Source organism: Rhinolophus sinicus, chromosome 5 (genome assembly GCF_057876585.1).
Source record: "Rhinolophus sinicus isolate RSI-liver-muscle chromosome 5, RSI-T2T, whole genome shotgun sequence".
In the NCBI taxonomy this organism is placed as follows: domain Eukaryota; kingdom Metazoa; phylum Chordata; class Mammalia; order Chiroptera; family Rhinolophidae; genus Rhinolophus; species Rhinolophus sinicus.
Genome location: NC_142505.1, coordinates 67,474,964 through 67,498,190, shown reverse-complemented (window position 1 = coordinate 67,498,190; position 23,227 = coordinate 67,474,964). Strand labels below are relative to the sequence as shown.

General features: G+C 41.1%; 1 protein-coding gene across 4 annotated transcripts; it reads left to right on the top strand.

Moving 5' to 3' along the window:
• Nucleotides 1–1,715: 1,715 nt before the first annotated feature.
• Nucleotides 1,716–22,847, top strand: TRIM58 (tripartite motif containing 58). 4 transcript variants are annotated; one of them, XM_088798547.1, is made up of 7 exons: nt 1,834–2,395; nt 4,649–4,744; nt 7,299–7,622; nt 9,407–9,429; nt 9,521–9,621; nt 18,923–19,309; nt 21,130–22,847. In XM_088798547.1, exons 1-7 carry the CDS (start codon nt 1,976–1,978, stop codon nt 21,192–21,194), a joined length of 1,416 nt encoding a protein of 471 aa, XP_088654673.1. In that variant the 5' UTR covers nt 1,834–1,975; the 3' UTR covers nt 21,195–22,847. The 4 variants fall into 4 exon arrangements, with proteins under 4 accessions (XP_074169420.1, XP_019572493.2, XP_088654673.1 ...); XM_074313319.2 differs by having other exon boundaries at nt 1,716–2,395; nt 18,923–22,847; XM_019716934.3 differs by having other exon boundaries at nt 1,718–2,395; nt 7,392–7,622; nt 18,923–22,847.
• Nucleotides 22,848–23,227: the final 380 nt, after the last annotated feature.

Genomic DNA, 23,227 nt, shown 5'->3' with positions numbered 1-23,227 from the left:
ATTGGCCTACTTAGTCCTGAATGGCCTAGCACTGTCCTCATAGGTCACACAAGAAGTGGGGCACAGAGAGTTAACACAGCTCCTCTGAAGTGCCTCAGCCGGCAAGTGGCATAGTCTTCAGCCAGGGCACACTTTTCCGTCATGGAGCACTCTGTGCTTTTGCTTTCTCTTCTAACCTTGTGTTTTGCTCATACCTGTCTATGTTCTCAAAGAATCTATCCATTTTCATTATCCACTTAACCTTTAGGCAGAAGGCCTCAAACCCTATAGACTCTGTCCTCTACCAAAGCTGCAAGCCCTCATCCTCAGAATAAGGACCCACAAACCTCAGGAGTGGAGCCATAAGGACCTGAGTCATCTGGCCCCGCCTGTCACTGGGACTTTATCTGCTGCCACTCATCCTCATGTGGGTACTCACCAGCCTGCCTGGATCTGGGGGCTGGGCGCATCCTACCTCTCCACTGCAGCTAGCCACAAGCTCTGTGCCCTCTCACATTTCTGCTCACATAGCCCCTTCTCGCCTGCAGCTTGCACTCAGTCTCCCATCAGACCTTAGCTCAGAAACCCCAATGGCCAGATCTGACATACACACACACACACACACACACACACACACACACACGGGCTGGTTCAGAATCCTCTGTTGTATTCCTGACACACCTGTGAGTCCTTTTCCCAGTTATTGGTTTGCAATTTTATGAATTGTGATAGATCTTAAGGCTCCCTGAAAGCTGGGCCATGCTCACCTGTGCCTGAGACTTCAGCGACCTGAAAACCTGTGCTGACCGGCAGAGTGAATGATGTGCCACCAACATGCCTGGAAGTGCCCTCTGACGCGAGTGGGCTCAGCGGAGGTGCTGGGTCACCTGCCAGGATGCAAGGCCAATGCCAGCAGCTGCTCTAGACTGCCCACGCGCCCCCCACGCCCGCCGGCACAGCGCGCACTCCGGTCTGGGCTCCACGCCTTGGCTTCGCGGTAGCCCCCTCTGAACCCCTGTGAAGGAGCTCTGAGGCACATGCCTTTACTGGCCCCTCTCGCCCACGTAGCCTTCCTGGTCCTGTGCTCTCCGGCTGGTCTGGTTTCCCGAGCCTGACTGTCTGGCCCCATAGCTAGAGCTCTGTGTAAAGAGAGGGCTGCGTCGTACTTGATGTGCCACCAAGATGCCCGCCATCACTTCCAAGTCAACAAAATGGAAGTTACAATTCGTCAGATGGCACACACTCTCCACACTTGTCTACTTTCCCAAGACCTGATGACCTCACCATACTCATCCTGAGCAGGGTTCCCATTTTCTCTGTCAAATCACCTTACTCTTTCGTGTATTTCTGTCTCCCCATGTCATAGGAGAGCAGCACCGATGGGCTTGACCTACAGCGTTGTCAGCTCCTAGATACCCTTCGCAACAGTCATAGCCTCTGTGCCGTCCTTACAGGGCCCTCTCTGAACCGGACCAGATGTGTATTCAAATGTTCTGAGTAGTCACTGGACTATTAACCTACCGTCGTCACCACACACACACACACACACACACACACACACACACACATCCATTTGAGCATGTCTCTTTCAACTCATCTACTCATTTCTTTATCATGAGCTAATTAACAGGAGGTAGAAAAATGAAGGTTTGGAAACGAATTTAAGAACGCTTTCTGCAGACAAGGATGAGGAGACCATGGGGCAGTGCGGACGCAGTGAAAGGGAGAAGCTGAGCACTTCTCCACATTAACCAGCGGTGAAAACAGGAGCAGAGGCTGCATTAGGGCGCCCAGTGAGGGACTCCAGATACTAGGAGCTGGAGAGCTGGAGCGCTCATTGACCCTGGTGGCCAAGGGCATCTGCTTTGTCACTTTTCACCGGGAGTGGCTCCCTTGGCCTGAACCCCAGCTTGCTGATAAGAGCCGGCTCTGCCCGCTGTTCCTCAGGCAGGGCCCCTCCGGAGTGCAGACGGCAGGGAGAAGGCGCAGCGCGGGCATGGCCGCGGGGGCGCCCGGCCAGCTGCTGCGAGACGAGGCACGGTGCCCCGTGTGCCTGGACTTCCTACAGGAACCGGTCAGCGTGGACTGCGGCCACAGCTTCTGCTTGCGCTGCATCTCCGAATTCTGTGACAAGTCCGACAGCGCGCAGGGCGGCCTCTACGCTTGTCCGCAGTGCCGCGGGCCCTTCGCTCGGGAGGGCTTCCGGCCCAACCGGCAGCTGGCCAGCCTGGTGGATGGCGTGCGGCAGCTAGGGCTGGGCGCGGGGCCGACCGGGGCGCAGTGCGCGCGCCACGGCCAGGAGCTGAGCCGCTTCTGTGACGACGACCAGGTGGCGCTGTGCTGGATGTGCGATACCGAGCCGGAGCACAGGGGCCACCGCACGGCGCCGCTGCAGGAGGCCGCCCGGCACCACCAGGTGAGCCGCGCTCCGCGGGCTGGCGGGAGGGACTGGAAGTGCCCTCTGACACGAGTGGGCTCAGCGGAGGTGCTGGGTCACCTGCCAGGACGCAAGGCCAATGCCAGCAGCTGCTCTAGACTGCCCACGCGCCCCCCACGCCCGCCGGCACAGCGCGCACTCCGGTCTGGGCTCCACGCCTTGGCTTCGCGGTAGCCCCCTCTGAACCCCTGTGAAGGAGCTCTGAGGCACATGCCTTTACTGGCCCCTCTCGCCCACGTAGCCTTCCTGGTCCTGTGCTCTCCGGCTGGTCTGGTTTCCCGAGCCTGACTGTCTGTGTGGAGGGCTGCGACGTACTTCATTCTTGGTTCCAGGAGTGCATCTTTAGTAAATGCTTCCTAACAGCTGTCACTGGCATAATACCTCGCTTCTGCATAACGTATCTCTACGTTGAGTAATACTGTCACCAAAACAGCCTTGGGGTTTGAGCGTTAGTGAAGAACAGCCATCTCAGTGGGCACACTGCTCCGAAGTAAGCACCCAGGTGCTAAGCGCACGGGCCAGGTCTTTGTTCAGTTCACGTCCTGGAACTTAGGTTTGAGCATCTTCCGTGAAGAGATGCCTGGTGTGAGTATTAGGCCCCCAAAAGGGACATCTGTGAAGCCTTTGAAAGAATAGTCTTGGACATATTCTGAACACAGATATTTCCAACATCTGGAACAGCTACTAGCACAACGAAGGTCAAAGTCCTGTTTAACCTGCTGACATGTTTATCTATCACAATGAAATAAATTGTAAATATTAACTTTCTTAAAATGTTCATTATTTTCTAAACTTAGTTTTATTGTTTTAAATCAGAGTTGGGAATATTTACCCCCTCGACTTCCCTCCAGACCTACCTGGAAATATCAGTCTTAGTTTTTCTTTTTGGTTTTGGTTGTCATCTACAAAATTCAGGTGCTAGCTATTTCTGCCTAGACTTTTGCAAAATGTTTCTGCCTTCTTTTTATCCAGAAGGCACCGCACAGAGCATGACTAGTGTACTATTTCTAAAGAAGTTCTATATACATTTTAGTAGTCTTGCAATTAAATACCGAATAAATATCTGCCAAACTTCTTAACCTGTCAGTCTAGACTTCCTAGGGCCCTATATCCTGTTTCTAAAGTTGTTGCCTTTACCAGCCATGAGATCCAGCAAAACTAGCCTAATCACTTGTCCCCAAGCAGGCCACGCCCTAGTCAGATCCTTGCTTTTACTCACAATTTCTCCCACCTAAGGGAGCTTCTGTCTCTCTACATGTTAGTGTGTTCTGTTCCTTGCAAACACTAAAACAAATGCCACTTCCATGATCATGTTAAATCCTCCATGAATCCTACTGCTCTTTTTATGAGCATTACATTATAAAAGTCTCTTTTTAAAAATAATTGGTATGTAGGACTTGTGCATGACTAGCAACAATTTTTTTTTTTTTTTTTTTTTTTTTTTACCTAAGACTTATAAATGACTTTGGGTAGGGTTTAAAAATGTGTGTATGTGTATCTTTGTGTGTGTTCTCTGCAAATAAGATATGTGTTTAGCTCTAACAGGAGTCCTAGATTTCAAAAGAGATTTAGTTTCCATTAAATTAGTTTTTTAGTTCTGTAAGATTTACAACATTCTGTATTTCTTTTTCATTGAATAAATACTAACTTACATGGTTTCTTCTGGCCTAATAATAATAAACACTTCTGATTATAAAGTAATACATAATTTTAAGGAGTTGAAATATATAGATGTAAGAAATAGCATCACTTTTCAACCAAGCGCTAGTAGGTGAGATTTCATCTACTGAACATTTTCATTGACCTCTGCCTAGTTTTTATATATTCATCACAAGCACATTTTTTTTCAAAATTGGTGTCACATTGCATAAAATATACTTATTTTAATTGACTTTATAATTGTGAGCATTTCTTGTTATTAAATGTTCTACAGCACTTTAATTTCATTCTTTAATATAAAATAAAATTTTCTCATCCTCTACTTATAACATGATATTTAGTTACTATTTTATATAATACCATAATGAGCATACTTTGAGATAAATCTTTGATTGTGTCTGGATTAACATTTAAAAGTGTATTTATGTTTGACTTAGTTACTAATGAGGTTGGACATGTTTGCTAGTTCACCAGGGCCTGTTTTAGGTGATCTTAGAAGCTCCTAATACACCTGGTCGGTGTTTGTACCGAGTGAGCATGTCTGTAATGGTCTCAGCATATCTTCCCAAACAGGCAAAGCTCCAGATGGCCCTGGAACTGGTGAGGAAAGAGATGCAGGAGGCTTTCACACAGGAGGCTAGTGTGGTGAAGAAAACTGTCATTTGGAAGGTACGAGAATATTGGGGCTTTGGAAGGTTCCAAACTTGGGTCATTAAATCATTCTTCAGCTATTTTTTCCTGTGCCAGCACATTTGTTCCATCTACACAGGTGCTCAAGAAAAACATCTCAGTGCCGTCCTAGGTAATCGCACCCCTTCCAGTTATATTAGACATCTGTGTCCTTCGTATTTCTAACACTACAGAAACCTGAACCATAAACAACTTTGCTGATCTTGACCTTCCCTGGTATCTAGAGCAGAGTCTCAGACTGTCACTACGAGTTTAAAAATGTATTTGTTGGGTGAATGAATAATAAACATTTCATAGCATTGATGCAGATGAAATTTAGCTAGAAGGCACTCATCTTACCAAGAGAGGATGATGTGAACTTTCAGCCTCCTTTCAGCCACATACATGTTCTCTCTTTTGTACTTCATCGGTGCTTTGTTTCTCCAACCCATTTGCACACACACACACACACACACACACACACACACACACAGAGACACACACACACACACACACACAAAATGGTTCTCAGTCCAGGGTGATTTTGCCATCCAGCAGAGATTTTGCAATAGTTATAGGTATTTTTTCTTGTCACAACTGGGGATGTGTAAGGGTGCTACTGGCATCTAATGGGTAGAGGCCATGAATGCTGCTAAACACCGTACAATGCCCCCCCCCCCATTCACAACAAAGAATAACCTGGTCAAATATCAAATAGGATCTATCTAGATTGAGAAACTATATATAGAAACTATATATAGTTTCTATATATATGTGAAATATAATATATTTATATAAGATATTATACCTTATAGAGAACTTATTTTATATAATTTTACCATTCTTTATCTTTCTCCAAATAATCCTCTTTCTCTTTTCGTTTTTGATGTTTTTCTAATTCTTTACTTCTTTTTTCTTGAAATGTGGTCTTATACTGTATCCTACTTCAAACAGATATTTCCATAAGGACCGTTTTTGCTACATTTTTCTTTGTGATATCTTATTTTCCATAGCTACGTATTTATATGCAAAGCTAAACATTTATTGATAAGCTTTGTTCTTTTTAGACTAATAATCCAAGCCAGTTAATTTCGATCCTGACCTGACCACAGATTTACAATTTCAGAAACTCCATATTAAGATCTGGGTCCTGCATTTTTGAAAACCTCCACTGGTTATTCTAAAGTAGAAATGATGCTAAGATTCCTGTTCTAATCCAAGTAAATTTGCATGATCTTTAGTACTGAGAATGTATCCATGGGAGCCAAATGCAACAAGCATTTAGTTTAATAAATGAACTCTAAATTCTATAAAAGCCCTCTGCTTCCTGTATCTGTAGATATAATTGTAGCATTGAAAAGGATGATGTGAGAGAAAGATGAATTGCAACCAAACCCCTTCTTCTCCACATAATCTGTCACACCCCCACATATGACTGCTGTCCTTTTCAGTGGCGAGGTTGTCAGCCCCATTCCTCAATAACTTCAGACATAGGGGAGAAATTACATGAGTTGTACTTTCAGATCAGATTATGGAATTCAGAGTTGGTTCATGTTAAAGAGGTGAGGATTATATGAATCTAGGGGCTTAGAAAGTGGTAGAAAGAAAGAGAGATGGGAAACTGGAGGGAGTTGAGTCCTGTGGGATTTGAAAACTATTGTTAATTTTTTTAAAGGCGATAGCTTATGCTCTTTAATCAAACCAAGATGTTATGTTTAAAAATAGGCTAGGGAGTTCAAATGTGGAGAGACTGTGGGAGGATAATTTGCCTCTTACACTCAGGGTAGACATAGTTTTCCATATATGAGTCTCAATAAAATAAAATTTAGATATAATAATTCTGTGTCACAGTGTGTTCCATAGGTCTATTTCAAAATCGTAGAAATCAGATGTGGATAGAAATCAGAATTAATTCCCTGAAGATCACTGGCAGTCAGTGGCCTGAGAACTGCTCAGCTCCTTCCTGGCTCTACAGCGAGCATTGACCTTAGGGAGCTAGATCTCAGTGCTAGGAGTGTTCACCTCCTCTAACCTCTAAGCCTGCTCTCATTCACATTTACAAATCCAGGCCGCTCTAATCTCTCTTCATAATTCAATTGTTTCTACAAGTGCTCATTCTAGTGACTCCTCTACTAGTAAATTGCAATTTCTCTTGTGAAAGGGCTCTGTTGGTGGCTCTGCTCAAGGATTTAGTAGCTGTTAAATTCTAATGCCCCTACTGCCCTGTTCCCACATGTTATGTATATAATGCTGAAACTGAAATGTAAAAGGGCATTGACCCCAAGTCCAAATCCAACACTCAGCTGGAAAACTCAGTCAAGCCACCTCTCACGTGAGTCCCCTCAGGTTTCTGTGCTTTTAAAATGCAGCCAAACTTATGTTAAACTTATTTAAAGTTTGTATTTTTAAAATATGTATTACCATTTTGTAACCATTTTAAATGTAGCAATGTAAAATAATTAAAGGTGCTATTAAATACGTGAACGTTGACACTAAAAAAAAAAAGTAAGTGAAATAAATGCAGCCGATCGGTTCACAGTCGGGCTCACGCCAGACAGGGCCGTCCAGACTTGCTGTATTTGTGAAGGCGACCGACAGGTGGCGCTGTGCCCCCGTCCTGACTTTGGCGGTAACTGCGTTACTCCAGGAGAAAGTGGAAACGCAAAGGCAGCGCTTCCGGTTGGAGTTTGAGAAGCACCGAGGCTTCCTGGCCCAGGAGGAGCAGCTGCAGCTGCGGCGGCTGGAGCAGGAGGAGCGGGCCACCCTGCAGATACTGCGGGACAGTAAGAGCCGGCTGGCCCAGCACAGCAGAGCCCTGCGGGAGCTCGCCGACGAGCTGGAGGACAGGTGCCAGCGCCCGGCCCTGGGTCTGCTGGAGGTGAGGCCACTGGGACAGACGGCAGCGCCCACAGACAAACCACTTGGGCGTGTGTTCTCTTGAGGAAAAGCACACCTGAACTCGCTAGGAAAGCTTCTTGGTCAGAAGGATGCTAGAGAAGCATACAGAACAGTGCCTGTTAAAGAGAAAAACGTAAATATTTAAAAAAATTAAAATTAATCTGATGATTTACATAAGAATAAACAGAAAAAGAACAACCTACACTATGATGGCTGAAAAAAACTTCTTAAAACCTCACAGTCAGTCTGTCGCTGATGTTATTGCTGTATTCAGGGATGGCGAAGGCAAAGTCTTTGGTAACCATCTCAGGTAATAGCCAAGCAAATACATAAATTTTATTATAAATTGTCCAGATAGGAATTTTCATGTTAAAATTTGAGGCAAATGCTAGTTCTCTATCCGTATCGTATGCTTATTCCAGGCACAGCAGGAAGGAAGTTCCAGGCTCGCAGTCTGGGGGGATTGTAGAACAGTGGGGACAAGGAAATGTTCCTTTTGAGCCCTTGATGAAGACATTAATCCCCGTTAATCAGGAAAACTGTCACTGATGGCTACATGGCACAGCGATAGAACTCACTCGGAGAAAGTTTCTGGGCACACTGGGTTCTAGCTCATTCCCAATGACTTATTCTGGGGTTACTGAACTGAGTAGTTCATATCTTCATACAAGGGCAGTCACTAAGCACTGACCACACAGTGGGGGCCATTAAATTTAGGAAATTACAAAGCATATGCATTTAATTTATCCCATTTTGTCTTCAAAATATCTATATATAAGTAAAAAAATATTGTTGTTGTTATTATTGCTATACTTACTTCCTTGTGAGCAAACTAAGGGGCAGAAAGGAATTTCTTGTTAAATTTCAGACAAAGTAAACACAAGAACTTCAGCATTTTCAATAACATTCATTGTCATATCATATCTCAAAACACAGCTTACTTAAAATAAGCATTCACTAGCACCAAATCAATGCTAAAAAGATTTAGAATACAAATCTTAGGGAGCATATACTCAAATACTTTTTCCCTTTCTTCCCCGGTACCAATAAGCTACATTTTATACCCAGTGGCTTAGACCAAAGCCTGCCATTCTCATAAACAGTAAAAATAATAATCTGCCTGCTTTATAAAAATTAATCTGCTAGGTGATTATTTTTAGAGGGAGAGGAGAAATGTAATGCAGTTTATTTGTTTAATAATCTACTTTGAGGAAAAATGTTGCTAGCTATTAAGGACTTCCATTTTTATCCACTTAGGTAACCCACTCACATATGAGTCCATAGACACGGTGCGTTGATTCAAAGAATGAGGAATTTGGGGTTTTCAATACAGAGATATTGAGAGTAACATTTTATGTCTGTATCTTTCACTATTTCCCAAATACATTCTGCAGCTATTTAAGATCTATTCTTACTCTAATTCCATTTACATTTGTTGCAGAATGTAATTCTTAAAACATCCAAATGTCAATTATCAATTTGGAAAATTGTTAACCTAGTAGATATCATAGGTATTAACTGAAACTTTGTGTTCTCTAATTCTATTCTAATAGAGGCAAACTGATTCTATTATGTTAAACTCATGAGAAAATTCAACAACAGCCTAATTTTGGCTTCTATGAGGGGAGATTCATGTCTCCTATATTTTATCTTAATAGTTAATGATATCCAGTAATTCCTAAAGAGATGTTCATGTTTTGTCCCCAATGTGTCAAAAACAGTCTCCAGATCTCACACCTACTTGTATTTCTCTTTCCCTTCCAGGGTGTCAGAGGAGTCTTGAGCCGGTATGTTTACTCTCTGAATCAGAGGATGGGTTGGGAGAGCCCGAGCTGTTTGGTGGATAACTGAGACATGTTGGTTCTGTGCTCTTCACAGAAGTAAGAGTGTCACGCGGCTGGAACTGGAAACCATCCCCATGGAGCTGAAGACAATGTGTCGCATCCCTGGGATGAGAGAAATGTTGAGGAAGTTCCAAGGTAGGTTGCATCTTAGAGCTCAGGGAACAATGGCGCCTGGGCTCTGGCTGCCCCTGCACCAGTCAGGTACAGTGACAAGCAGGTACAGTTGCATCTTAGAGCTCAGGGAACGATGACGCCTGGGCTCTGGCTGCCCCTGCACCAGTCAGGTACAGTGACAAGCAGGTACAGTTGCATCTTAGAGCTCAGGGAACGATGGCGCCTGGGCTCTGGCTGTCCCTGCACCAGTCAGGTACAGTGACAAGCAGGTACAGTTGCATCTTAGAGCTCAGGGAACGATGGCGCCTGGGCTCTGGCTGTCCCTGCACCAGTCAGTTACAGTAACAAGCAGACCCAAAGTGTAGTGAGTAAATTCAGCAAGGTTTTATTTTGAGATAATGGTGTTTGTTTACTATTGGATTGTGGAGGCTTTTGTGTCACATCACTATGGTACCCTGCAGACAGAGCCCTCTTTCCCATTGCTGGTAACCATAGGACAAGGCAGGGTTATAGCCAACTCTGAGCCATTCCTGACAACACCCACGCTGATGTGCTACACAGGCTTCTTGGAGATGTTATTGATGGAAGAGGGTCCCATGGCAACAGCAAACAATAAGGGGAATGGGAGAGGGTACAATGCCCAGAAGGAAGGGGACTGAGGTATATGGAGCAGTCCTGAGGAAAGTCAGAGACACCCATACAAACTGCATCTGGTTAGAACAGTGGGCTTATTAGCTGTGACATGAGTAACAATTAGTTCCAAAAAACTGCATTTCCTTGTCTATAAAATGCTAAAAATAGTATTGTTTGAAAGACTAAATGAAATATATTTTAAAACAGAGACAAAAAGCATCAATATGAAAGCATTGCAGAGTATCAAATAATTAGAAGTTTGGTTTATTTTATTATCTGTCAGTTTGATGAGTTGTTTAAACTAGATAGTTAATAAAGCCAAAAATATTCAGTCAATTATTTTTATGTTGGAATAATTGTGGTGTCATAAATGAGTATGTTTGGTCTGATTCTTTAAAACAGCACAGATTTAATTTTTTTAATTTCTTTTTTTAATCCAACATATCCCAAGTAATGAAAATACACTATGACTATATAGTGCTTTCAGTACTTAACAGGAAACACCTTTGTCCCATAATGAGAAAACCCATCTTTACCACTCTTGTTTAATGATTTAATCCATGTTCTGATAGGCAGATGGATATATACTAACTGGATAAATCATTGCAAGTCATTACACTCTTAGAATCCATGCCCTCATATCCCCAATTCCATTTACTGAATTAATTACTCAGTTAATCAAGTCAGTAAATTTTTGTTGTTATTTTTATCACCGGCCATTTTTCTAAGTGTTGGAATATATCGTTGAACAACAACAAAAATCCTCCAAATCCCCACCTTCATGTTACACGTATTTACTTAAATTATGCAATATACAGAAAATGTTAGAAGGTGATACAAATTATTGAAAAAAAGAGTAAGGTATAGATATGAAACTTTCTTTTACATACACTTAACTGTAAACACTCAAAAAATAATAATCCAGAGCTGAGAAATATAACATAAAAAAAGAAACAGAGGGAAAAATCATAAAATACCACAACACTAAAATAACAGACAGGAACCAAAAGACAAAGAAACAATGGAGACACTAAGCTACCAGAAAACAAAAGATAGAATGGTTATAGGAAATCCTCATATATCAATAATCACCCTAAATGTAAATGGACTGAACTCACCAATAAAAAGGCACAGAGTAGGAGTTTGGATCAAAAAACAAAACCCAACCACATGCTGCCTCCAAGAGACACATCTCAGCTACAAGGACAAATATAGACTCAAAGTGAAAGAGTGGAAAACGATACTCGAAACAAATGATATGCAGAAAAAACTGTGTGTAGCCATACTTATAGCAGATGAAACAGACTTCAGGATAAAAAAAAAAAAGGTAATAAGTGACAAAGGTGCACTTTTCATAATGATAAAGGGGACAATACCTCAGCATGAAGACATAACACTTATCAATATATATGCCCCCAATCAGGGAGCACCAAAATATACCAAGCAACTACTAACAGAACTAAAGGGAGAAATTGACCAAAATGCAATTATAGTAGGGGACCTAAATGCATCACTGGCAGCTATGGATAGATCATCCAAACAGAAAATAAGTAAGGAAATATCAGCCCTAAATGACACATTAAACCAAATGGACATAATTGACAATTATAGAGCACTTCATCGTAGAATACCAGAATATACATTCTTTTCTAGTGTACATGGAACATTCTCAAGGATAGACCATATGTTGGGACATAAAACTAACCTCAGCAGATTTAAGAAGACTGAAAACATACCAAACATATTCTCTGATCACAAGGCTGGAGATCAACTGTGAAAAAGAAAGTAGGAAAAAACACAAATACGTGGAGATAAAACAACATGCTATTAAAGAACAAAATAAAAGGAAAGATCAAAATCTACATAGAAACAAATGAGAATGAAAACACATCCTATTAAAATTATTGGGATGCAACAAAAGCAGTAATAAGAGGGAAATTTATATTATTACAGGCCTATCTCAAGAAACAAGAAAAATCACAAATAAACAACCTGGCATTACACCTTAAAGAACTAGACAAAGAAGAACAAATGAAACCCAAAGTCAGCAGAAGGAAAGAAATAATAAAAATTAGAGCAGAACTAAATGAGATAGAGAACAAGAAGACAATAGAAAAAAAATTAGTGTAACAATGAACTGGGTCTTTGAAAAGATTAATAAAATTGACAAACCCTTGGCTAGACTCACTAAGGTAAAAAGAGAAAAGACCAAATAAACAAAATCAAAAATGAAAGAGGGGAAGTTACCATGGATGCCACAGAAATACAAAGGATCACCCAAGAATACTATGAAGAATTATGTGTCACCAAATTCAATAACCTAGAAGAAAAGGACAAGTTCTTGGAAACATATAGCCTTCCTAGACTGAATCATGAAGAACTAGAAAATCCAAATGACTGATCAACAGTAAGGAAATTGAATCAGTCATCCAAAACCTTCCCCAAAGCAAAAGTCCAGGACCAGATGGCTTCACTAGTGAATTCTACCAAACCTTCAAAGAGGATCTAATACCTGTCCTACTCAAATTCTTCCAAAAACTTGAAAAAGAGGCAATACTTCTTCATTAATTTTATGAGGCCAACATTACCCTGATACCAAAATCTGGTAAGGATAACACAAAAAAAGAAAATTACAGACCATTATCTCTAATGAATACAGATGCAAAAATCCTAAACAAAGTTCTAGCACATCGAATACCACAATACATTAAAAAGATTATACATCACGGTCAATTGCAGTTCATCCCAGAGGCACAAGGGTGGTTCAACGTATGCAAATTGATCAATGTGATACATCATATAAACAAACTAAAAAATAAAAAAAATTATATTGTATCAATAGATGCAGAGAAAGTATTTGACAAGATACAATATCCATTTATGATTAAAACTTAATGAAATGGGTATAAAAGGAAAATACCTTAACATAATATATGCCATATATGATAAACTCTCTCAGCTGTTATCATAATTAATGGTGAAAAACTGAAGCCTTTCGCTCTGCGTTCAGAAACAAGACAGGGTTGCCCCATCTTACCACTGTTATTCAACATAGTATTGGAAGTCCTATCCAGAGTAATTAGGCAAGACAAAGAAATAAAAGGCATCCAAACTGGGAATGAAGAAGTTAAATTGTCACTTTATGCTGATCACATGATTTTTTATGTAGAAAACCCTTAAGACTCCACCAAAAAGCTATTTAGAAACAATAAATGAATACAGTAAAGTTGCTGGCTACAAGATCAATGTACAAAAATCCATTGCATTCCTATATAGTAACAAAGAAATTTCAGAAGGAGAAATGAAAACAACAATTCGTTTTGACATTGCAGCAAAAAGAATAAAATACCTAGGAATAAACTTAACAAAGGATTTGAAGGACCTATACACTAAAAACTGGAAGATATTTTTAAAAGAAATTGAAGAAGATACAACAAAATGGAAAGACATTTTGTGTTCATGGATTAGAAGAATCAAGAGAGTTAAAATGGCCATATTACCAAAAGTGATATACAGATTTAATGCAATCCCCATCAAAATCCCAATGGCATTTTTTAAAGAAATAGAACATAATATCATCAGATCTGTAAGGAATCATAAAAGACCCCAGATAGCCAAAGCAATCCTAAAAAAAAGAACAATACTGGAGGTATCACAATCCCTGACTTAAGCTTGTACTACAAAGTGACAATAATCAAAACAGCATGGTATTGGCAGAAAAACAGACACACAGACAAATGTAATAAAATTGAAAACCCAGAAATAAACCACATATATATGGACAGTTAATTTTCGACAATGGAGCCAAAAACATACAATGGAGAAAAGAAAGCCTCTTCAATAAATGGTTTTGGGAAAACTGGAAAGCCACGTGCAAAAAAATGAAACTAGACTGCTGTCACCATGTACCAAAATTAACTCAAAATGGATCAAAGATTTACACATAAGATGTAAAACAATAAACTGCATAGAAGAAAACATAATGTTGTACTAAACTTATGGAACTTGGGTTCAAAAAGGATTTTATGAATTTGACTTCCAAGATAAGGTAGTAAAAGCTGAAGTAAATGAATGGGACTATATCAAACTAAAAAGCTTCTGCACAGCAAAAGAAAGCATCAATAAGCAAAGAGGCAACCAACCGAATGGGAGATGTTTGCAAACAATGCCTCCAACAAGGGGCTAATATCCAAAATATCTAAAAAACTCGTACGATTCAACAAAAAAACAATCCAATTAAAAAAAGGGGCAGAGGACCTCAACAGAAACTTCTCCCAAGAAGACATACAAATTACCAATAGATATATGAAAAAATTCTCAACTTCAGTAGCTATTAGGGAAATGCAAATCAAAACCACAATGAGATATTGCCTCATGCCTGTTAGAATGGCTATTATCAACAAGACAAATAGTAACAAATGTTGGAGAGCCTATGGGGGAAAAGGAGCCTTTGTACACTGTTGGTGGGAATGTAAATTGGTACAGCCACTATGGAAAAGAGTATGGAGCTTCTTCAGAAAATTAAGAATGGAATTACCATATGACCCAGCAATCCCTCTCCTGAGTATCTACCAAAAAAATCTGAAAACATTTATCCGTAAAGATTTATGTACCCCAATGTTCACTGCAGCATTATTTATGGTGGCCAAGACGTGGAAACAACCAAAATATCCTTGGATAAACGATTGGATAAACGATTGGATCAAGATGTGGTATATATACACAATAGAATACTACTAGACCATAAGAAAAGATGAAATAGTGCTATTTGCAACAACATGGATGGATATTGAGATTATCATGCTAAGGGAAATGAGTAAGACAGAAAAAGTTGAGAACCATATGACTTCACTCATATGTGGGATATAAAACTGAAAGCAACAAAGGAACAAGACAAACAAAAACTCATAGACACAGATACAAGTTAGTGGTTACCAGAGGGTAAAGGGGGAGACAGGGTGGTAGGAGAGGGTAAAGGGGATCAAATATATGGTGATGGAAGAACTGACTCTGGGTGGTGAACATACAATGGGATATATAATGTGTTATAGAAATGTATACTTGAAACCTATATAATTTTACTAACCATTGTCACACCAATAAATTTAATTAAAAAAATATATATATATGCACACACACAAATATATATATTTATATACATGCACACATAAATATAGATATACACATATATATGTGTACATATATACATATATATGTATATGTGTGTGTGTATATATATATATATATATATATATATATATATATATGTATATATATATACACTTTAAAATAAGAAAAAGAAAAAATAGTAAGGTAAGGGTGACCAGAAGTTCTGGGGATAGGGCATCCGCTTTTAGATTGTGTGATCAAGGAAAACCTCACCCAATAGGGTGTAAACTCAGCAAATACCTGATGTGGCTGAGAGGCTTCCAGATAAGGATGTATAGGAGGTGTCTTCCAGGAGCTCTGAGGAGGCAGGCCCTGCTGCGCTGGTAGAGTCAGGAGTGCAGGACCCTGTGAGCAGGCCACTGAGCAGGATGCTTTACCTCTGAGTGAAATAGGAAATCAGTGAACAGTTATAAATGGAGAAATAGCATGATTGGGTTAATATCATGGAGGATTACTCTGTGTGCTGTATCGGGAATCAGTTACAGAGGGTAAGGTTTGGAGTGGAAAAAGCAATAAATTAACTGGAGACAGTTATGGGTTGGACCATGGTGCTCATATTGGAGGTGCTGAGGATGGACAGAATTTTTGTGCATTTTGAAGATAGAGCAATTGACGTAATGAGGATGCCATTTAATTGATGGCTGCAGATAGGCAGAAGGACGGAAGCTGATATTTGCATAATGTGAAGAGTATTAAATATCCGAACGTTGATGTCAGGTCTTCAGATGGATTTATAAATACAGAGTTTCAGGAGAAAGGTTTAGGCTAGAGATAGGTATCGGGGATCAGTAAGCATCTGATTGAAATTTATTTATTTATTTATTTATTTATTTATTTATTTATTTATTAAATTTATTGGGTGATAATTGTTAGTAAAATTACATAGATTTCAGGTGTACAATTCTGTATTACATCATCTATAAATCCCATTGTATGTTCATCACAACCAAAGAACACGACAAACAAATGAGAAACAGAAACTCATAGACACAGACAATAGTTTAGTGGTTACCAGATCATTGAAATTTATTAAAGCACTGAGCCAGCCAGCTGAAGGACACATTGGGAGTGAGCTGAGAAAGGTAGAAGAGATCCCAGTCCTGAGACCATTGACTTGTCCCACGGTGGTGATCGAGAAGAAGAGAATAAAGCAGCAAAGGAGACCAACAAGGGGTGAGGTAGCGAATGCAGAGGGTGGAAATCACGCTGACTCATGTCTTTGGAAAAGAGAAGGGAGGTTTTCCAAGTCAAAGTGTTTCACAACAGTGTTGAGTGCTACAGAAAAGCCACTTAAGATATCTGTCCACTCGTCATTGTGGAGGTCCCTGAGAAGTTGGGCACGAGTAGTTTCATTAGGGTGTTGTTCTATTACGGTGATTGAGTTTAAGAAAACAGATGTAAAGACAATTGTTGGAGATGGACTATTAAAAGCCACTTCATAGAGTTCTTATAAATGGAACAAAGGAGTATGCTGGAGCAGGACTGATGTGTGAAGCCATAACATGTTAGATAGGCCAACACTCCCATGGAGACCCACATTTCAATCCCTGTTGCTTACAATTTCTAGAGTTTGGGGAAATCACATTAACTCTAAGTCTCCTCATCTATAATGTGGGGGTGATAATGGCCACCTTGAGGGAGGCTATATGGGTTAGTATGGACGGTGGACCGCATGTGTGACCCTCTCACGTATAAAACATCACTAGAAGTGAATTAGAGACAAATAAGAATCATAGTGGTGACATTTGTTACTATGATATTAAAAATGAAACTATATTAAGAAAATTTACTAGTTTTGATTGTTTATAAAGAGACGATACTGAATATCTTACATCTTTCTTCTCTGAGGAGAAGTAGAGGTACTTATTAATTATGTGGACAAGTAAAATTTCATGTCAGTCTCACTGGGACTTCACAGCATCAACATTAGTTTTGTGTTGCTGTGTAACAAATTGCCACAGAATTAGCTGTTTAAAACCACACCCGTCCATTAGCTGAAGGTTCTGCATATCAGACTTCCAGGTGGAATCAGCTGGCTCTCTGCTTAGGGGTTTGCAAGATCAAAATCAAGTAGTTGGCCAGGCTAGGCTTCAATGAAAGGTCTGGGGAAGAATCACTTTCCAAGCTTATTTAGGCTGTTAGTATAATGCATTTCCACTCGGTAGGACTGAGGTCCTCATTTCCTTGCTGACTATCAGTTAGAGGTCACTTGCCTTTCTCCTCTTGGTGCGCTAGCTGCATCTTTAAAGTCAGCAATAACAAATCAAATCTAAATCTCTCTGACTTTCTCTTCTGCCACTAGTGGAATAGCCACAGAAACTGCTCTGCTTTTAAAAAGGTTGATGTGATTATATTGGGCCCACACAAATAAGCTCCTGCTTGTCATGTAGTATAACACAATCCTGAGAGTACCACCAGGGTCTGAAGGTCATGGGGTCTGTCTCAGAATTCTGCCTACTGCAGTAACATAGCTTTGAAAATGGTGGATTTACTTTTTTTTTTTTTTTTTTAAGATTTTATTGGGGAAGGGGAACAGGACTTTATTGGGGAACAGTGTGTACTTCAGGACTTTTTTCCAAGTCAAGTTGTTGTCCTTTCAATCTTAGTTGTGGAGGGTTCTGTTCAGCTTCAAGTTGTTGTCCTTTCAGTCTTAGTTGTGGAGGGCGCAGCTCAGCTCCAGGTCCAGTTGCCATTTTCTAGTTGCAGGGGGTGCAGCCCACCATCCCTTGTGGGAGTTGAATCGGCAACCTTGTGGTTGAGAGGACATGCTCCAACCAACTGAGCCATCCGGGAGCTCAGCGGCAGCTCAGCTCAAGGTGCCATGTTCAATTTTAGTTGCAGGGGGCACTGCCCACCATCCCTTGCGGGAGTCGAGGAATTGAACTGGCAACCTTGTGGTTGAGATCCCGTGCTCCAACCAACAACTGAGCCATCCAGGAGGCAACTCAGCTCAAGGTGCCGTGTTCAATCTTAGTTGTAGGCGGCAGAGCCCACCATCCCTTGCGGGACTCGAGGAATTGAACTGGCAACCTTGTGGTTGAGAGCCCACTGGCCCATGTGGGAATCGAACCGGCAGCCTTCGGAGTTAGGAGCACAGAGCTCTAACTGCCTGAGCCACCCGGCTGGCCCTGGATTTACTTTTAATGAATTTTTTAAAATAGTTTTTGAGACAAAAAACTACATCCTGTGGGGTTTTTAACTTTTATCTTAAGTGCACTTGGTACTTTGGATGTAGACAGAGGACACTAACTGGTTATGCACTTGCTTTGTCATGGCCTCAGTGTGCGTGTTTTCAGTGGGGCAGTAAGGAGCACCTGGGTTGTGCAGAGGTAGCAGTGGAATGCCCTAAAGTACTGAAGACTATTCTCAGTGGCTTGCAAGGTGAAATACTTACTCTGTTTTCTCTAGGAGTTGTTAGAGAGAGAGTGAGGAGTGGTGTGACTGTCCTCAGTGTCATGCCTCCTAAGTGCTCATCTGCCTCTTCCGTCCTTTCACATGTCCCATGAAATTCTTTCCCCAGTTGACGTGAAACTGGACCCTGCAACAGCGCATCCCAGCCTCCTCTTGACCACTGACCTGCGCAGTGTGCAGGACGGAGAACTATGGAGGAATGTCCCTAGCAACCCCGAGCGATTTGACACATGGCCCTGTATCCTGGGTTTACAGAACTTCTCATCAGGGAGGCATTACTGGGAGGTCATAGTCGGGGAAAGAGCAGAATGGGGGCTAGGAGTTTGTCAAGACACAGTGCCAAGAAAGGGGGAGACCACACCATCTCCCGAGAATGGAGTCTGGGCCTTGTGGCTGCTGAAGGGGAACGAGTACATGGTCCTTGCCTCGCCGTCAGTGCCTCTGCTCCACCTGGAACGGCCTCGTCGCATTGGGATTTTCTTGGACTACGAAGCAGGTGAAATCTCCTTTTATGACATTACAAATGGATCTTACATCTACACATTCAGCCAACTGTTCACTGGTCTTCTCCGGCCTTACTTTTTCATCTGTGACACGGCTCCTGTTGTCTTGCCACCTATGACAGAAGCAGAGTCAGGAGACTGGTCATCCAGAGATCATCCTGACCCTGTGTATAACCTTAGAGATGACCATTCCTAAGATTCTGTTCCCGAGAAATGCTCCAAGTGTAGCAGCATTTACTGGAGTGGAGTGTGAAGCCTCAACATATGTCCCCATGGAGGTCAGCACTTTAGTCACTGTTGCTATGAAATTTCCCATGGGGACAAAAGACAAAATATGAAGCATTTGCACCTGGAGGTGCATTGTGCAATATAATGATACTAGAAATGGAACATGTCATCACTCGTTATCCAGATGGCTCCACACACTTTCTTGATGAGTGTCTTCACATGAATGGATCTTGTATTAAAGATACCTACACAGTCATTATAATTTCTCATTCCTTTTAATATCCTTTCATCCCAAGTCATCCACATATTAACAATTAGAAATGGCAATTAATAAATTGATTGAGAAGTGTCCAGTGTCATTCTAGCATCAGATCCATAATTATGTTTCTCCTCTTCACTTTTCTTCTCCTCTCTCATTCCCTCTTTCCTCTTTCTCTCTCGTCTCTTTGCCTCCATGTCTTCTATTTGCCTCCCTCTCTTTCTCTTTCTTGCTCCTTACCTTTTGTTTGCATTACACTTTTTGTTGTTTCACCTTCCATTTCTTTCTAGATTCAGACTCATTCCTATATACATTCACAATGGCTATGACTATATTCAATTACTATTTAAATCCTCTATTGTTGGAGTTATTTTTGAGGATTATGAAATTCATTCCTCTGAATCTAATAATGCTGAAACCCACACCAAACCCCTCTGGGACTGCAACTTTTTCCTTTCTCTTTGGATATATGTTTTAGAGTAGAAATTTCTCAGAATTATAACACAGCTAGTTCTTTCACCTCATCCTTTACTAGTTATAAGAGCTCAAACCTAACACCTACCCCGCCCCCAGTCTCAGCTACTTAACACAGTTCTATATGCAGAATAATGATATCGACCACACAATGTTGTGGTAAATATTTAAGGTCATAATTGGTATGATTGATTCAAACTCAGCTTTGCTACTTAAATTCAATATAAAAATGATGATGATGAAGAAACAATAATAATGTTTGACTTATTTTTAAAGTATATTCTATACCTTCCCAACAAAATTCTTGTCTTTGAAGGCTAACTTTGCCACCCTCTTTCTGTGTATCTCTATCTAACAAATAATTGTTAACCATGTGCTAAAATGCTTAAATGCTAAATGTTTAAATGCTAAACAATTATTATTAATGGCAAATTTAGTTAACATCATGCTAATAATAATCTGCCAAAATTTTAATTCTCTTCTTTAACTCCACCTGAAATTTTATGGTGTTTTTCTCTTCCAGGGAGATTTTTTTTTTTAAACTAAAATCTTTCATTTACTCTCCAGTAACATTTTTGACACACTTTTCTTTCTAGGTTTTTAAACATTATTTTCTAGACTTTTGCATTTGCAGGAGCAATATGGAATATAATAACTTTAGAAATGGAACAGTCTCATGAAACTCTATTACCAGATGGGTCTACATACCTTACTGATGAATCCTGTATTAAGCTAAAATTTCTTCATTCATGTTTGATACACTTATGCTTGATCCTAAGCAAACATTCCCCCTTCCATCTCTCATTTGCAAACAGAGGTAATAATACTATCTATCTTGTTGATATTTTTCAGACCATGCTTGTCCTAGGCCTCTCCCAGTCCTGATCTGGGGGGAAAGGCGCGTGCTCTGGGTCTAGCCCACCCGCTCCATCCCCAGGGGTTGACACCTGCGTTCCGAGTCACGGCAAGGCCAGTGCTCAGTGATGGGCATCGTGATGGAGAACACGCACTCCGAGCAGTAGAGCCCATTCCTTATGGGGATGGGGAGGCACAGAGTCACTGGTCTGAGATCCCATTTCCCAGGGGCTCCACACATTCATCGGAACAGGGAGGACTAATGGGCAGAGAGGGCACCACCAGCAGAGCCCTTCTGCCCACTTCAAGGGGTCAACATGGAGTCCCAGCAATGCCACCCCAACCTCTGAAACCAGCATCTTGGTCTCTGCTGTCTCTCTGGAATCCTGCTATCTCCTGGTGTTTTCTCATGAGTCATTTTAGTTGTAAACCAACTTAAGTCTTTCTCCATCCCTTGTATTCAGAGATTCACCAAACTTCGTGTATCTCCTGTTATGACCCTTCTCCTTCCCTTCGCAGTTCTTAGAAGGTCTCTACTGTTCTGCCTGGTACTCTGGTTCATTACCAGTAAAATCCTCTAAATTCATATTGATTTCTTCACCTTCCTTTTACTTTCTTCTCCACCTTTTCTCCTGGATGCCAGACTTCTGTTTTCAACTGTCTACTTGCCATCAAAACACACATTTTAAACTTAACATGCCTAAAACTTTACACACACACACATGTTACTTCATCTCAGTGGATGGCAATTCTGTTCTCTCAATCGCTCAGGCCAAAAATCTGGTTGACTCCGCTCTTGATTTCACTGGCCCACACTCAGTCCATCAACACAGCCTGTTGGCTGTCCCCCCACAACATCACCAGAGTTCCACCAGCCCAACCGCATGGTTGAGCTCCCGTCCTTTCCCTCCGGGTTACTACAGTAGTTTGCTAACTTTAACCCTGGCTGTGCTTCATACCCCCACATCCATTCTCAATGCAGCTGGGCTAAGCCTTTCAGTGCCCAACATAGTATAATAGTACCATTTCAATGACCTCGCATTGAACTCACAGGTAAAGCCAGAATCTTTGCAGTGAAGCTACAGGCCCTGGGGGACCTGAACTAGTCCCTCCTCTGAGTCTGTCTCCCTCCCCTTACTTCCAATGCCCAGTCCTGCACTGCATACCCTCAGTTCCGGGCTGGCTACCTCCCACCACCAGGCCTTTCTCCCAGCTATGCCTTCTACCTGTGCTTCCCTTTCCCCAGATGTCTCCTTTACTCATTCCCTTTTGTCCTTTAAGCTCAAACCTGCTTATCAGTGAGGGCTGTGCAGCCCTCACCCACCCAATGGGGGCTCTATTTTCAAATATATTATTCATCCACTCCTAATGTGTTACATTGCTGTTTTATTTATTAGTTCATCTTGTTTTGTTGCTTTTGCCTTTACTTAGTAGAATGTAAGCACTCTGCAGGGAGCAGTCTTTGTTGATAATATATTCACCTTCGCCTAAGCACCTCCAACACTGCTTTGTCTGTAGTATCACTCGGTGCATATTTGTGGGATACGTAAGTGATCATCTTTCTGGGGGTGCAGAATTAAATGATGGGTCTGAAAGTATTTTGTGAAATGTAATATGCTACAGAGGTATTATTATTATTATACAAACATAAATAATAATAGTATATGTATAACTAGGTAATCATTGACCAATAAAGTGTAATGTCAAGTACTAAATGAGTAAAATTGATTTTGAGGTATAAAGAAAATTTTAATAGAAGGCTGAGTTTGCAGAAGTGATGGATTCTAGTGACACGATGACTTGCCATGTCGGGGTGTGGTCCCACCGAGTCTTCTGTCGCTTTGATTCCCTGTGACAACACAGTGACACCTTGAATCATGCATTGCCTCATACACATGACATACATCACCTCCCTTAGACTAGCTAGAAACATGGGGAATGTTCTATAAAATTATAAAGGCTAAAAACTTTTTAAAAAAAATTGGATTCATGTTTTATGTGTTCCTCTTCCTATGAACTGTAGTCGAACCACTGCCTCTCCCTACACGGTGACTTGGGTCTACTTTCCTCTCCATCACTTCCCTGTGATTATACA

What these genes read in the sequence shown, in the direction of transcription:
- TRIM58 (XM_074313319.2), top strand. Translation starts at nt 1,976, where the DNA reads ATGGCCGCGGGGGCGCCCGGCCAGCTGCTGCGAGACGAGGCACGGTGC. An exon ending in AGGCCGCCCGGCACCACCAG is followed by an intron (nt 2,396 to 4,648) that starts GTGAGCCGCGCT and finishes CTTCCCAAACAG; the next exon opens with GCAAAGCTCCAGATGGCCCT. An exon ending in GTCAGAGGAGTCTTGAGCCG is followed by an intron (nt 9,430 to 9,520) that starts GTATGTTTACTC and finishes TGCTCTTCACAG; the next exon opens with AAGTAAGAGTGTCACGCGGC.